This window comes from Pantherophis guttatus, chromosome 4 (assembly GCF_059756535.1).
Source record: "Pantherophis guttatus breed Tessera chromosome 4, ASM5975653v1, whole genome shotgun sequence".
Taxonomy (NCBI): Eukaryota; Metazoa; Chordata; class Lepidosauria; order Squamata; family Colubridae; genus Pantherophis; species Pantherophis guttatus.
Genome location: NC_142066.1, coordinates 10198188 through 10212353, shown reverse-complemented (window position 1 = coordinate 10212353; position 14166 = coordinate 10198188). Strand labels below are relative to the sequence as shown.

Here is a 14166-nt window from a genome sequence, read left to right as displayed (position 1 = left end):
ATCATGTACCTGGCTCCCTGCCACGTGGCAACGAACCTGTCCGAACTCCTCAATGTTATAGCCGAGGTGGCGGCTGATACCCCCAGACTTGTGGTCATGGGGGATTTCAACCTGCCATCTATCGGTGAAACATCTGAGGTAGCTCGGGAGTTCATGGTTTCCATGAAGCCATGGACCTGACCCAAGTAATTCACGGCCCTACTCATATGGGGGGACACACTCTGGACTTAGTTTTTATCTCTGGTCAGTGGTTGAGTGGCCTTGATATAGGGGATGTAGATATTGAACCCTTGTCATGGTCTGACCACTTGCTCCTTCGACTTGACTTTCTGACTGCCGTACCCCATCGCAGGGAGGCGGAGCCGACCAGGTGGTTCCGCCCAAGGCGCCTGATGCACCCTGATAGGTTCCAGATGGAGCTTGGGCCATTTCCTGAGACTCTAGCTCATGACTCGGCTGATGACCTAGTGGCCGCCTGGGATAGGGCGGCTGCCGGGGCTTTGGACCGGCCTCTGACCCGGCTCCGAACTCACTTAGCTCCTTGGTTCTCCGAGGAGCTGAGGGAGATGAAGCACCAGAAAAGACGCCTAGAGAGCGGTTGGAGGGCCAGTCGTTCCGAGTCTGACTTGACACTGGTAAGGTCTCATATTAAGACCTACCTAGTGGCGATAAAAGCGGTGAAATCTAGTTATTTTGCCGCTCTTATCATGTCATCAGATAACCGCCCAGCCGCCCTGTTTAGGGTGACCCGCTCCCTTCTCCATCTGGGAGCGCGGGAGGACCCCTTGCAGGGCCGAGCTGAGGATTTTGTACAGTATCTGGATGATAAAATAACTCAGATTCGGGAAGACTTGGCCGCCGACTGGGTTAGTTCAGACGAGATGACTGAGGCAGGCCTTGAGAGTGTTATCTGGGAGGAGTTCGATCCTGTGGCTCCCGAGGACGTGGACAGGATCTTGGGACGGCTGAACGCAACCACATGTTTATTGGACCCGTGTCCCTCCTGGTTGGTGCTGGCTTCCCGGGAGGTTACACGAGGCTGGCTCCAAGGGATTATCAACGCTTCTTTGAGTGAGGGTGTCCTACCGGCCACCTTGAAAGAGGCGGTGGTGAGGCCTCTCCTCAAGAAGCCATCCCTGGATCCGGCTGTTTTGGCTAACTATCGTCCAGTCCCCAACCTTCGCTTTATTGCGAAGGTTGTTGAGAGTGTGGTGGCGCAACAGCTTCCCCAGTACCTGGATAAAGCTGTCTATCTGGATCCGCTCCAGTCTGGCTTCAGACCTGGGTACAGCACGGAAATGGCATTGGTTGCGTTGGTGGATGATCTCTGGAGGGCCAGGGATAGGGGTTATTCCTCTATCCTGGTCCTATTAGATCTCTCAGTGGCTTTTGATACCATCGACCATGGTATCATGTTGCGCCGGCTGGAGGGACTGGGAGTGGGGGGCACCGTTTTGCGGTGGTTCTCCTCCTATCTCTCCGACCGGTCGCAATCCGTGTTGACAGGGGGGCAGCGGTCGACCCCAAGGCGCCTTGTTTGTGGGGTGCCACAAGGGTTGGTCCTCTCGCCCCTCCTGTTCAACATTTATGTGAAGCCACTGGGTGAGATCATCCGTGGTTTTGGGGTGGAGTTCCATCAGTACGCTGATGATACTCAGCTGTACATTTCCACCCCAGACCATCCCAACGATGCCTTGGAAGTGATGTCCCAGTGCCTGGAGGCCGTGTGGGTCTGGATGGGGAGAAACAGGCTTCGACTCAACCCTTCCAAGACCGAGTGGCTGTGGCTGCCGGCGTCCCAGTATAGGCAGCTGACGCCATCGCTGGTTATTGGGGGCGAATCATTGGCCCCCACGGAGAGGGCCCGCAACTTGTGTGTCCTCCTGGATGCACGGCTGTCTTTAGAAGGGCATATGACAGCCGTGGCCAGGGGGGCTTTTTGTCAGGTTCGCCTGATACACCAGTTGCGCCCCTTTCTGGACCGGGACTCCCTACGCACAGTCACTCAAGCACTCGTCACCTCTCGTCTGGACTATTGTAACGCTCTCTACATGGGGCTCCCCTTGGGGTACATCCGGAGGCTCCAACTGGTGCAGAATGCGGCTGCGCGGGGGATTATGGGAGCGACGGGGCGCTCCCATGTGACTCCTCTCCTGCGCGAGCTGCATTGGCTTCCGGTGGACTTCCGGGTGCGCTTCAAGGTGTTGGTGATCACCTTTAAAGTGCTCCATGGCTTAGGGCCAGGGTACTTACGGGACCACCTCCTGCCACCAATAGCCTCCCACCAGCCAGTTCGCTCCCACAGAGAGGGCCTCCTCAGGGTGCGTTGGCCAGACAATGCTGGCTGGCGACCCCCAGGAGGAGAGCCTTCTCTGTGGTGGCACCTACCCTATGGAACAATCTACCCCCAGAGATACAAGTGATCTCCGACCTCCGGACTTTTCGTCGGGCCCTAAAAACTTATTGTTTTCAGTTAGCCGGTCTGTCTTGATTTTAAGGTTAGTTTTAAAATTTTAATATTGATTTTAAATTGACAAGTTTTAAATTACGGGCCAAATTTATAAATTATTTTAACTCTATTTTTAACTGTAATGTTATGTATAGATGTTTTTATTTTGGCTGTTCACCGCCCTGAGTCTGAAAGGAGAAGGTGGTATAGAAATTTGAATAATAAATAAATAATAAATAAATAAATATTGAGATTATAGATTTTAGGATGGAAAGACATGCTTATTTGAATAACACCAGTGGTGAAATCCAATTTTTTTTTACTACCGGTTCTGTGGGCGTGGCTTGGTGGGCGTGGCTTGGTGGGCGTGGTGTGGTGGGCATACAGGGGAAATATACTGCAAAATCTCCATTCCCACCCCACTCTGGGGCCAACCAGAGGTGGCATTTGCCAGTTCTCCATACTGCTCAAAATTTCTGCTACCGGTTCTCCAGAACCTGTCAGAACCTACTGGATTTCACCCCTCAATACCACTCTCTGTAAGACTTGTATAATATTATGACACAAGTGGAAAGAAAAACACCCTAAACTCACATTCGGTTCTTAATGAAATTTTGATTCTATAAGTGGCTGGGAAATCCTGCAATGGTTAATGAAAATTGAAGCATTAATCTTTTCTAAGCAAAAATTCTTCAGTTCCATGCTAAGCTAAATAATAGCTATTGCACATCTTCTTTATTATGAAGTAAATAATTAACTTTTCCTTAAAGAGTCCAAATTACTATAATGGGTTTATCTGGTTAAAGCTCCAGAGATTTTCAGGAAAGCAGTGAAACTAGAATGCATGGCTGAAAGATGCTGTAAATGAACTCTGGTTCCATGAAGAGCTTGAGGTGGTGGGAAGAGTCAAACAGGGCTATTGAGTTTGTTTCCTCCAGCATCAGTTCTTTCTTTTATCAGACCAATTTCAAATTTGGGTTGTAGAAATCTCAGTCATTCCTTATTTCTGTATCTCCATTGAAGTTAAAGATTTAGATTGATGCTTTTCTCTTAGGTGGCGTGTTGGGAAAATCCAGGATGCTAAATCAGATCCATTGGTGTGGGTTGATCTGTTGGAGACCTCTTTTAGAAGATTTTTTAGCAGTTGATGCACTGTTCTTTCTGATGTTCCCCGTGATCAAAATGAATGCACTCAAGTGTCCAGAGGTTGATCCTTTTCCAGTTCCACATGAATGGTACCAACCTGGTGATGTCCTCATTGGAGGGATGTCTTCACATATCATCTATGCCTTCAGAGAGCATTTATTTTATGAACATCCTTCTCGGGAGCTCTATGGACTTTCAGAGTAAGCAAATCTCATACCTTTCTTCACCTAATGATCGTTTCTAGATATCTACATCAGTTTCTTTGACTCACAAGGGTCTCAAAGAAGGCAGATAAAGTCACAAGTCAAACCAAGCATTTCTTGATTTTTTCCCCCTGAGATTTCAGATTTTATGCCTCTATGGAAATGAGGGAGTCTTTATATTATTTTGAAAAAAGTGGTACAAATATGAATTTGAATGTCTAAGGGACACCTAGATTACTAATGTGAGACGGCATATATAGCTCAGGTATAATCAAAACAATCTTTCATGATATCTAAACTTGGTTATTTCATGCAGATATTTTATTATCAGGTTAGGTAATAAGTTTAGTGTTCTGAAAAGCATTGCAAAGCTTTTAATATGTTGCCTACTTGGAAGGCAAAATATTTGAAAGGGAACAATCAAGCTCAGAGAGCACCACACATTTCACAATACCTAGAATATAAATAGATAAAGTAGGAATTCATAATATAAGAAGAAAATTTTCAGAAATGATCACTCATCTCCATAAAAGCAATGCAAAAATGGAAAAACGTTCTTTACAATTAACACATTTCCTCAGAAAAAGGAGGAAATGGAAGAACAAAAATGGTTAAAGAAGATTAAAATAAAGAAGCGGAATAAGTTTAGTTTCCTCTCTATTAAACAGGACACAACATTGTTCTCATTGGCCAATAATAGACAATCTAAAAAGATAAATTACTGTATTGTTTAATGAATGACTTCCATGATACTTTGAAACAGTATAAAGGGAATTTAATCTTTTAAATTCCGATCACAGGTACAAATGGCTATTCTTGGTGATCAATTAATTCATTCACTTTCTAAAACAAAACATTCTTTACTTACAGTCTGATTACAAAATTCTACCAACATCTCCTTTCCTTGGCCTTTGCTGTCAAGGAAATCAATGAGAATCAAGAAATATTGCCCAATATTACCCTTGGGTTCCGTATTCATGACAGTTACTATGACGCAAGGATGACTTTTCGGACTACCCTGGACCTGCTCTTCAAATCAAATAGATTTATGCCCAACTACAAATGTGGACTTCAGACAGATCTCGTGGCCATTATTGGAGGACTTGGATCAGAAACTTCATCCCATATGGCAGATATTGTAGAGTTCTACAAAATACCACAGGTGGGTCCAGGAATGAGGAAATTTCTCTAGTTCTTAATTAGTTAAGAGCCTTCTTAAGAATTTATTCTTGTGTGTTTGTCTCCACAAAAACATGATTGTAAGGAAATCTCATTCCATACTAAGCAAGACATTGAAAATTGAAGTTAACTTGTACTGGTAAAGACAGATTTCAACTTGCTGGTATTTGATCATCTTCCAATTAGAAAAATAATAACAGAAATTAATTTACTGCATTTTCAACCCTGTGGTACTGGAAACTAATTCATGAAGATGAACAGTTGGAAGAAAATCTAAATCACCTGTTGATTTTTTTTTGGGGGGGGGGGTTGTTTTAGCTCCCATATGGATCCTTCCCCCCAAAAGAATTTCATATCAGTAAGTTTTCTTCTTTTTATTTTATGGCACCAAATGAACGTCTTGTATACATTGGGTTTATCCAATTGCTTCAACATTTCGGATGGAAATGGGTTGGACTCTTTGCTGTCAAAAATGAAAGTGGAGAACACTTTTTGAAGAAGCTACAGGAGATGCTTTCTCAGCATGGAATCTGTCCAGCCTTCATACAAAGAATCCCTCCGCAGCTTTCATTGGATGAAGTCTATGCATCCAATGATGTAATTCAAAGTTTTTATATACATTTCACAGACATGAAAGCAAACGTATTTATTCTCTATGGAGAGTCTTATACACTTCTCTGGATCATTCCTCCCATATTTTTAAGCGATCCTGAAGATAAATTAAACATATCCCTTAGAAAGGTATGGATCACAACAAGTCAAGTGGACTTCATACTAACAGCAAATCTAAAGACTTGGAATCTCCAATTGTTCGATGGGGCCATTTCTTTTCAGATACATTCAGGTGAAGTTCTAGCCTTCAAAGAATTTCTGAAGTCTATAAAACCCTTTTGGAGACAAAGAGATGGATTTCTAAAAGGGTTTTGGGAGCAAGCATTTGACTGTTCCTTGTCTAATTCAGAAAAACCAACAATGGACATGGAAAAATGTACTGGGGAGGAGAATCTGGACAGTCTTCCTGGTACTCTCTTTGAAATGCAAATGACAGGTCATAGTTATAGCATCTATAACGGTATCTATGCTGTGGCTCATTCTTTGCAGGCTTTACTATCAAAAAAATCCAGTCAGAATAAAATATGGGTGAATAAAATAACAGAAGCTCAAGATCTAACACCTTTTAAGGTAAAGTTGTCCAAGAAATGTGAAACATTTACTAGAAAGTGACTTGGATCACAAAATAAGCTGAAACATGTTTTCAGGCACAATATATCATTCAAATAGCTATGATTAAATCAATCAATCAATGATAAATACGTAAGGAAAGTCCTGTTCTTCTGCACTCATTAAATCCTACCATTGGGTTCCGTTCCACTTTCTAACCAAGAGGAAGATGTGAAATTCTTTTGACAGTAATACGTTGCCTTTTTATATCCATGAAAATGGAAAGTAGTGTGCTCATTACTGTACAGTACTCATTACTGTATTACTGTACAGATTCTCATTACTGTATGTTGTGATACTCTCCACCTTAATTCTTTATATTTGTCACATCAAGCAGCATACAGAAATTTGTAAAGAAAGGGAAATGTTTCATAGAATGTTTTATCCCACTATTCTTTAAACATCCTCCTCCTCCTCCTCCTCCTTCCTCTGTAGCTGCACCCATTTCTTCAAAGCATTTCTTTCAACAACTCAGCAGGAGAAACAGTGTCCTGTAATGAGAACATGGAAATTGCAGAAGGATTTGACATCATCAACATGATCACCTTTTCAAACAAATCCATCCAGAGAGTGAAATTTGGAAGATTAGATCCCAATGCTGCAGATGGAAATGAATTGATTATGAATGAAAATTTGATTGCATGGCACAAAGATTTAAACCAGGTATGGGTATTCTTGAATGGGTCAGATTCCTGCATACATTTTCCTTAAAAAATGTATCATGTTCCTCCATTATACCCAGTGAAGAAAAACTTGGTGAATCTCTTTGCAACTTTTAAAAAATGTTATTTATGAGGTATTCCAGTTTCTTCTTATTATTTTTTTTTTAAGAATATGCATTTCAAATGCCTCTAGGCAATTCTTGAATGGCACAAAAGTTTTAATGAAGAATGGACTGCAAGCATGTGGAATGTTTATATTTTGACATCTTCCTTAAACAATGAAAGAAATAGCTTAAATTATCTCCAAGGGATCTCTGCTGGCCAATAAGATGATTAATTGCCTCTATTTTCAAATGATTAAAAACTCGGCAACTAATGGTGCAACATTTTTCATGTTATGAACAGGTTCTTCCAGTTTCTCTGTGCAATCAATACTGTCATCCTGGATTTTGGAAGAGACAATCTGAAGAGAAAAGCTTTTGCTGCTATGATTGTATGCCGTGTCCACAGGGGAAGATTTCTACCAAGATAGGTCAGTTATGAAATCCTTCAAATTTTGGAGACAATGGCTGCAAACAAATTGTTTTGTCATAAATTACAATTTTTCTATTTCTTACTAAAGGTGATATTTTTCACCCCCTAAAGCAGGGGTGTCAAACTCAAGGCCTGTCACGCCCACAGTGACCATGGCCACCCCGGGCCACACACACACAAAACCCTCTGAGTTCAAACACAACCCTGATGCCGCCCTCAATAAAATTGAGTTTAACCCTGCTTCAAAACAAGGAACAAAGGCAATCCCTATAAACCTCAGTTATTAATAATCTCTCATATTTGAGAATACTAAGATACTTCGCAAGACCCCAGCATTCATATATCCAATCTTTTCTCATATGACATTTTTGCCTGAGAATTCAAAATCCAATCTATTTTATTTATTTATTTAGTGTATGGCTGGTCACACACAATATTAAAACACTTCATTTTTACAGGTTAAAACAATTAAAACAATTTTTGAAAAAAGCAGTAAGAAACCTAAGTGGAAAACAGAAATAACATTTCAGAGTTTAATGTCGAGTTTGGAGATCTAGTCAGTAACTGTCATTGTTATGCAGAGGAAGTCCCTAAAATCTCCTGGATACCTTCTGTTAGAGCATTCCCTCACTATATGTTGGATAGCCTGTCGGGGGCTCCCGCAATCACATTGTGCTGAAGGTGACTTTCCCCATTTATACAAGGAGTCGGCACACACCCCATGAGTCGTTCTAATTCTATTGTATGTCACCCATATGTGTTGGGGTAAATTAAATCCTGGAGGTATACTATTAGGATTAATATGCTCAGAAATATCTTGGGGGGAATAGCTACTCCACGCTTCCATCCACTTTTCCATCGAAGAGTTGGGGCTGAAGCTCCCCAAATTGTTCCACATAGTTTTTGTAGAATGTTATTTCTGCTGTTAACCTTGGAAGCCATATTCTGACTGATTTTGTCACCCATGATGACTTGAAAGGTCCTTGCTGAAAGCACGTTATTTATTAGGCGGCCCATAGTCCTACAGGGGACAGCGTGGAGAAATTTGCTTAATAGGCCCTCCCTCCATACTGTATTGTATGCTGCTGTGCGATCCACAAATACAAGATATGTTTTCAATTTATTCTGTTAGCTGCTTTCAATATGGCTTGAAAGACTAAGGACCTGATCAACACAGCTCTGATAAGATCTAAATCTAAACAATCTTTTCTCATATGACATTTTTGCCTTAGAATTCAAAATCCAAACTATTTATTTGGGTCCCTGAAGTTGTCACCTGCAGGCCAAGGTATACATAGTGGCCAAGGTCAAATTTTGGCCCAACCATCTTTTATATGGTGGTCATCCAAAGCATTGTATGACACTGTAATAGAGAAAATTGAAAACTATCCGCTTAACTATTGTAAAATTGGCTTAAAAAGTGTAATCATCAATATTGAAGAGAGGGAAAGAGAGATAGAGAGGGAGAGAGACTGCAACCCACCTTATTTTCTAAATTTCAGAAATTCTGATTGGAATTTCTGAATTACTGACAAGGTCATGGCTAAGAAGGATTGGAAGGAATGTCAGTCTTCAAATATATTGGAAAGAAATAGAAAGTAAATGACTTTCTTTTTCATCTTTTTATTCAGATACAGAAGATTGTTTCAAATGTCCTGAGGATCAGTATCCAAATCAAGAGCAAGATCGATGCCTTAACAAAACAATGAGTTTCCTGTCCTTTGAAGAACCTTTAGGGATCAGTCTGGCCTCAGCTGCTGTTTCCTTTTCCTTCATGACAATCAGTGTGCTCGGAATTTTCCTTAAGCGTAGAGATACCCCCATTGTCAAGGCCAACAACCGGGACCTCACTTACACTCTCCTTATCGCCCTTCTCCTCTGCTTTCTCTCTTCCTTGTTCTTCCTTGGTCAGCCAGGGAAAGTAACCTGCCTTCTCCGTCAACCAGCATTCAGCATCATCTTCTCAGTTGCTGTTTCTTGTGTGTTAGCTAAAACTATTACCGTGGTTGTAGCTTTCATAGCTACTAAGCCAGGTTCTTCAATGAGAAAATGGGTGGGGAAAAGATTGGCTCTTTCCATTGTCCTTTCTTGTTCTTTTCTTCAAACAGGTCTTTGCATTCTGTGGCTGGCAACATCTCCTCCATTCCCTGAGTTAGACATGAATTCCCTTATAGAAACCATGATTTTGCAATGCAATGAAGGCTCCATCTTCATGTTCTATTGTGTCCTGGCCTATCTGGGCTTCTTGGCTATTGCCAGCTTCATTGTGGCTTTCCTTGCCCGTAATTTACCTGACAGCTTTAATGAAGCCAAGTTCATCACTTTCAGCATGTTGGTTTTCTGCAGTGTGTGGATCTCCTTTGTTCCAACTTATCTGAGTACCAATGGAAAAGCCATGGTGGCTGTGGAGATCTTCTCTATCTTGTCCTCCAGTGCTGGGTTATTGGGATGTATCTTCTTCCCAAAATGCTTCATCATTGTTCTTAAGCCAGAACTAAACACTAAGAAAGGACTAATAAAATGAAGTTATTGTATAATGGGCATGTTATATTTTTCCCAACAATACTGAGTTTAAATGAGATGGCGATATACAGTTAAGAATTAATTAAATAATGTCAGAGTTTATTTATTCATTTATTTCTTATGGCATATATAGGATGAGCAATGTTTCTCAACCTTGACAGGTTTAAACTATGGACTTTGACTCCCAGAATTCCCCAGTCAAAATATAAAACACCAGAACAGTGAATTATTTTGAAAATGCAGAATATTAATGATGAATAAAATTATGAGAAAAAATTAAAATATGTTTCAGCAGTTATTAAAGTAGTTAAGCCTATGGCCAGATATCCAGATCATTTAGACATTAGATAGCAACATCCTCAAGATGATGCAGTTCATGCCGGTAACCAGGGAACCTCCGGTGGGGCATTTCCTCCCAATATGATGGAAAGTTTCCAGGATGTTTTCACAGTCATATTTAGTCCCCATTTGGTTTTCCAATATTGACAGCTGCCATGGTTGGTTTGGATCTGAATGAGTGCTGTCTATTTTTCCCTTGGAAGAACAAAGCCAGAAGGATATTGAACTGTATCAGATAATAAATCAAATGGAACTAGTTAGAAGTTGCCCTTTCCTGGTGACTTACTGTCTCAATATCAAAGTCTATCCATTAATGTTAATTAAAGATTAATTGCTGTCCAGGTTTCCATGGTGGATTACAAGATCTGAGTCTGAATATTTGATCATGATAATCCTCATGTATGGGTAATAATCAGATTTGCCTCACATTTTTTTCCACTCCCTTTTTAAAACTGTCTTCTAAGGTGTGTGGATGGTGTGTTATATAGTACTGGCCATTTGGCCATAACTCCTGCCATTAGCCTCATGGTATGGATAATGTGATGATCCGGGATGTGGCACAAAGGCAACACAGCCAGAAAATAATTACAAGTCCCTTTATTAGCTCCAAATTTTTCCCTCAATGTCCCATTACTCTCCAGCCTGGAGAAAAACCCTTCCATAAACTTGTAAGCATACAAAACTTCCAACCATATATCCAACAGGGCAAGATAAGGTAATTAAACGGGCAGGGCAAGCAAGATAAGGAATTTCAGAATTGAAGTAGCACGGCAGTAAATTAAACCAGTTGGGAGGATGTCAGGAACTCAGATAAACACAAGATGAACTCAGTGTTTGTTCCCGACTCTTTTAAACTCCAGCTCCAGGTGTATCTTGTGAAGGAGATTGGGGCCCTTTCCTCCCTCATAAGCCATGCAGCCCCCATTGCTCTCTTTTCCATTCTTCCCTGCGTGCCCTAGGATGAGGAGGAGGTGGGGTTTGATCTTCATCGGAACCCCCTCTCCCTTGTTCTAACTCTCCTCTGCTCTGCCTAGCCTGAGTTTGCTCTTCCCCAGTTTCCTCCACAGCCAATGGAGCCACTCTCTTGCTCGCTATCAGCTGTTCCTCTTCCATCTCAGAGTCAGACTCTGACAGGGACATGACAGATAAGCTGGGTGTCGACTGCTATTCTGTGAACACTATTTATTCATACAGGGCTGCAATACTCAATCCTCAAATACAATCGATCAGAGTAGAGCTGGAAGGGACCTTGCAAGTCTTCTAGTTCGTCCCACTGCTCAAGCAGAAGAACCTATACTCTTTTGGATAGGTGGGGGTGTCCAGTCTTTTCTTAGAAACCTCCAGTGATGAAGCACCTATAACTTCTGAAAGGCAAGCTGTTCCACTGGTTACTTTTCCTCACTGTTAGGAAGTTTCTCCTTAATTCCAGGTTGATTCTCTCCTTGATTAGTTCCATCCATTGTTTCATGTCTTGCCTTCTGATGCTTTGGAGAAATAAGTTTGGAAAAATAAATAAGACACCCCCCACCCTTCTTTGTGGCAGCCTTGATAAGATAAAGAAAATCCTGAAGTGTTGGATAATATTTTTTCTCTTAAAATCAACTGTGAACAATAAAGAGTTCCGACCAATGCCCTAATGAAATCAGGAGCCTCAAGCAAAGTTTCAAGAAAAAATCCAGTTGTTTATTAGGAGGGTCATGTTGACACGAACCAAGTGAAGCCAACTCTGATTTCACTCAATTTGCCCCTTCCCTTTGACACTGTTTCCCCCTCCCCCCCAAGGTGTGTCATCAGTCACATTCCCCAACGAAACATTTTTGCGGGTCATAGAAGTCACTCCCTCCGGTTGTTACTAGATTCTGTGGAGATGGCCTTAACTTTGGCTGGCTAGGATGTGTTTTGTTTTGACTGAGGTGCAAATTCCTCAATGCAGCTGTGAGGCTCAATTCCTCATCCCCCTGCCTATGGCAAGAAAATCCCCCCCCCTTTTTTTTTTTCTAGCTGCCATATGGATCCTTCCCCCCAAAATAATTTCATAGTAGTAATTTTTCTTCTTTTTATTTTATGGCACCAAATGTAGGTCTTGTATACATTGGGATTATCTGATTGCTTTGATGTTTTGGATAGAAATGGATTGTACTCTTTGCTGTTGAAAATGAGAGTGGAGAACACTTTTTGAAGAAGCTACAGGAGATGTTTTCCCAGCATTGAATCTGTCCAGCCTTCATGCAAAAAATCCCCCTGATGCTTCCATTGGATGACATCCATACATTCAGAAATGTACATACATTTCACAGACATTAAAGCAAACATATTTATTCTCTATGGACTTATAGTTTAGTTTAATTTAGTTAATTATATTTGTATACCACCCTTCTCCCGAAGGACTCGGGGTGGTGAACAGCCAGCAGATAAAATACAGAAAATACAAAAATTAAAACAATATTAAAAACCAATTAAATTAATTTGGCCCTCAGTTAAAACACCCCCATATTAAAACCCAAATTTAGCAATTTAAAATTAAAGCAATTTAAAAAGTATGGTCAGGTCAGCCCGGCTTGATGAAACAAAAACGTCTTTAAGGCACGGCGGAAAGTGCGCAGATCCAGGATCCGCCATATCTCCAGGGGCAACTTGTTCCAGAGGGTAGGTGCCCCCACAAAGAAGGCTCTCCCCCTGGGGGCCACCAGCCGACATTGTTTGGGCCACAGCACCCTGAGGAGCCCCTCTCTGTGGGAGCATATTGGTCAGTGGGAGGCTACTGGCTGCAGAAGGTGGTCTCGTAAATACCCGGGTCCTAAGCCATGGAGTGCTTTAAAGGTGGTTATCAATACCTTGAAGTGCACCTGGAAGACCATTGGGAATCAGTGCAGCTTGCGCAGGAGAGGTGTTACATGGGAGCACCGAGTTGCCCCCATCACCACCTGCGCGGCCGCATTCTGGACCAGTTGGAGCCTCCGGGTGCTCCTCAAGGGGAGCCCCATGTAGAGAGCATTACAGTAGTCCAAGCGGGACATGACGAGAGCATGAGTGACCATACGTAAGGCATCCTGATCCAGAAAGGGACACAACTGGTGGATCAGGCGAACCTGATAAAAAGCCCCCCTGGCCACGGCTGTCATATGCTCTTCCAAAGACAGCATGCATCCAGGACACCCAAGTTGTGAGTCCTCTCTGTGGGGGCCAATGACTCACCCCCAAAAGTCAGCGATGGTACCAACTGTGGCCGGAAGCCACAGCCACTCGGTCTTGGACGGGTTGAGCCTGAGCCTGTTTCTTCCCATCCAGATCCGCACGGCCTCCAGGCACCGGGACATCGCATCAAGGGCATCGTTGGGGTGGTCCAGGGTGGAAATGTACATCTGAGTATCATCAGCGTACAGGTGACACTTCACCCCAAAACCATAATTATACAATTCACTGGCTCATATTGACCATATTTATAAATAATCCGGACAGTGGTGAAATCCAAATATTTTTATTACCGGTTCTGTGGGCGTGGCTTGGTGGGCGTGTTGTGGCTTGGTGGGCGTGGCTTGGTGGGTGTGGCAGGAGAAGGATATTGCAAAATCTCCATTCCCACCCCACTCTGGGGCCAGCCAGAGGTGGTATTTGCCGGTTCTCCGAACTGCTCAAAATTTCTGCTACCAGTTCTCCAGAACCTGTCAGAACCTGCTGGATTTCAGCCCTGAATCCAGAAGATAAATTAAATGCATCCCTTAGGAAGGTATGGCTCACAACAAGACTTGGAATCTCCAATTGTTTGATGAGGCCATTTCTTTTCAGATACATTCAGGTGAAGTTCTAGCCTTAAAACAATTTCTGAAGTCTGTAAAACCTTTTTGGAGACAAAGGGATGGATTTCTAGAAGGGTTTGGGAGCGAGCATTTGACTATTTCTTGTTTAATTC

At 42.4% G+C, this 14166-nt stretch overlaps 1 protein-coding gene across 1 annotated transcript; it reads left to right on the top strand.

Moving 5' to 3' along the window:
• The first annotated feature begins 5335 nt into the window (after nucleotides 1–5335).
• LOC148113705 (vomeronasal type-2 receptor 26-like) lies at nucleotides 5336–10193 on the top strand. The gene is made up of 4 exons (XM_087891743.1): nucleotides 5336–6159; nucleotides 6634–6861; nucleotides 7266–7392; nucleotides 9026–10193. The coding sequence occupies exons 1-4, from the start codon at nucleotides 5359–5361 to the stop codon at nucleotides 9916–9918; spliced, it is 2049 nt and encodes a 682-aa protein (XP_087747869.1). The 5' UTR covers nucleotides 5336–5358; the 3' UTR covers nucleotides 9919–10193.
• Nucleotides 10194–14166: the final 3973 nt, after the last annotated feature.

Excerpts from the sequence above, each read along its gene's own strand:
- LOC148113705 (XM_087891743.1), top strand. The coding sequence starts at position 5,359 with ATGGCACCAAATGAACGTCTTGTATACATTGGGTTTATCCAATTGCTT. Across the intron at positions 6,862-7,265 it reads GGCACAAAGATTTAAACCAG|GTTCTTCCAGTTTCTCTGTG; the intron begins GTATGGGTATTC and ends TGTTATGAACAG. Across the intron at positions 7,393-9,025 it reads GAAGATTTCTACCAAGATAG|ATACAGAAGATTGTTTCAAA; the intron begins GTCAGTTATGAA and ends CTTTTTATTCAG.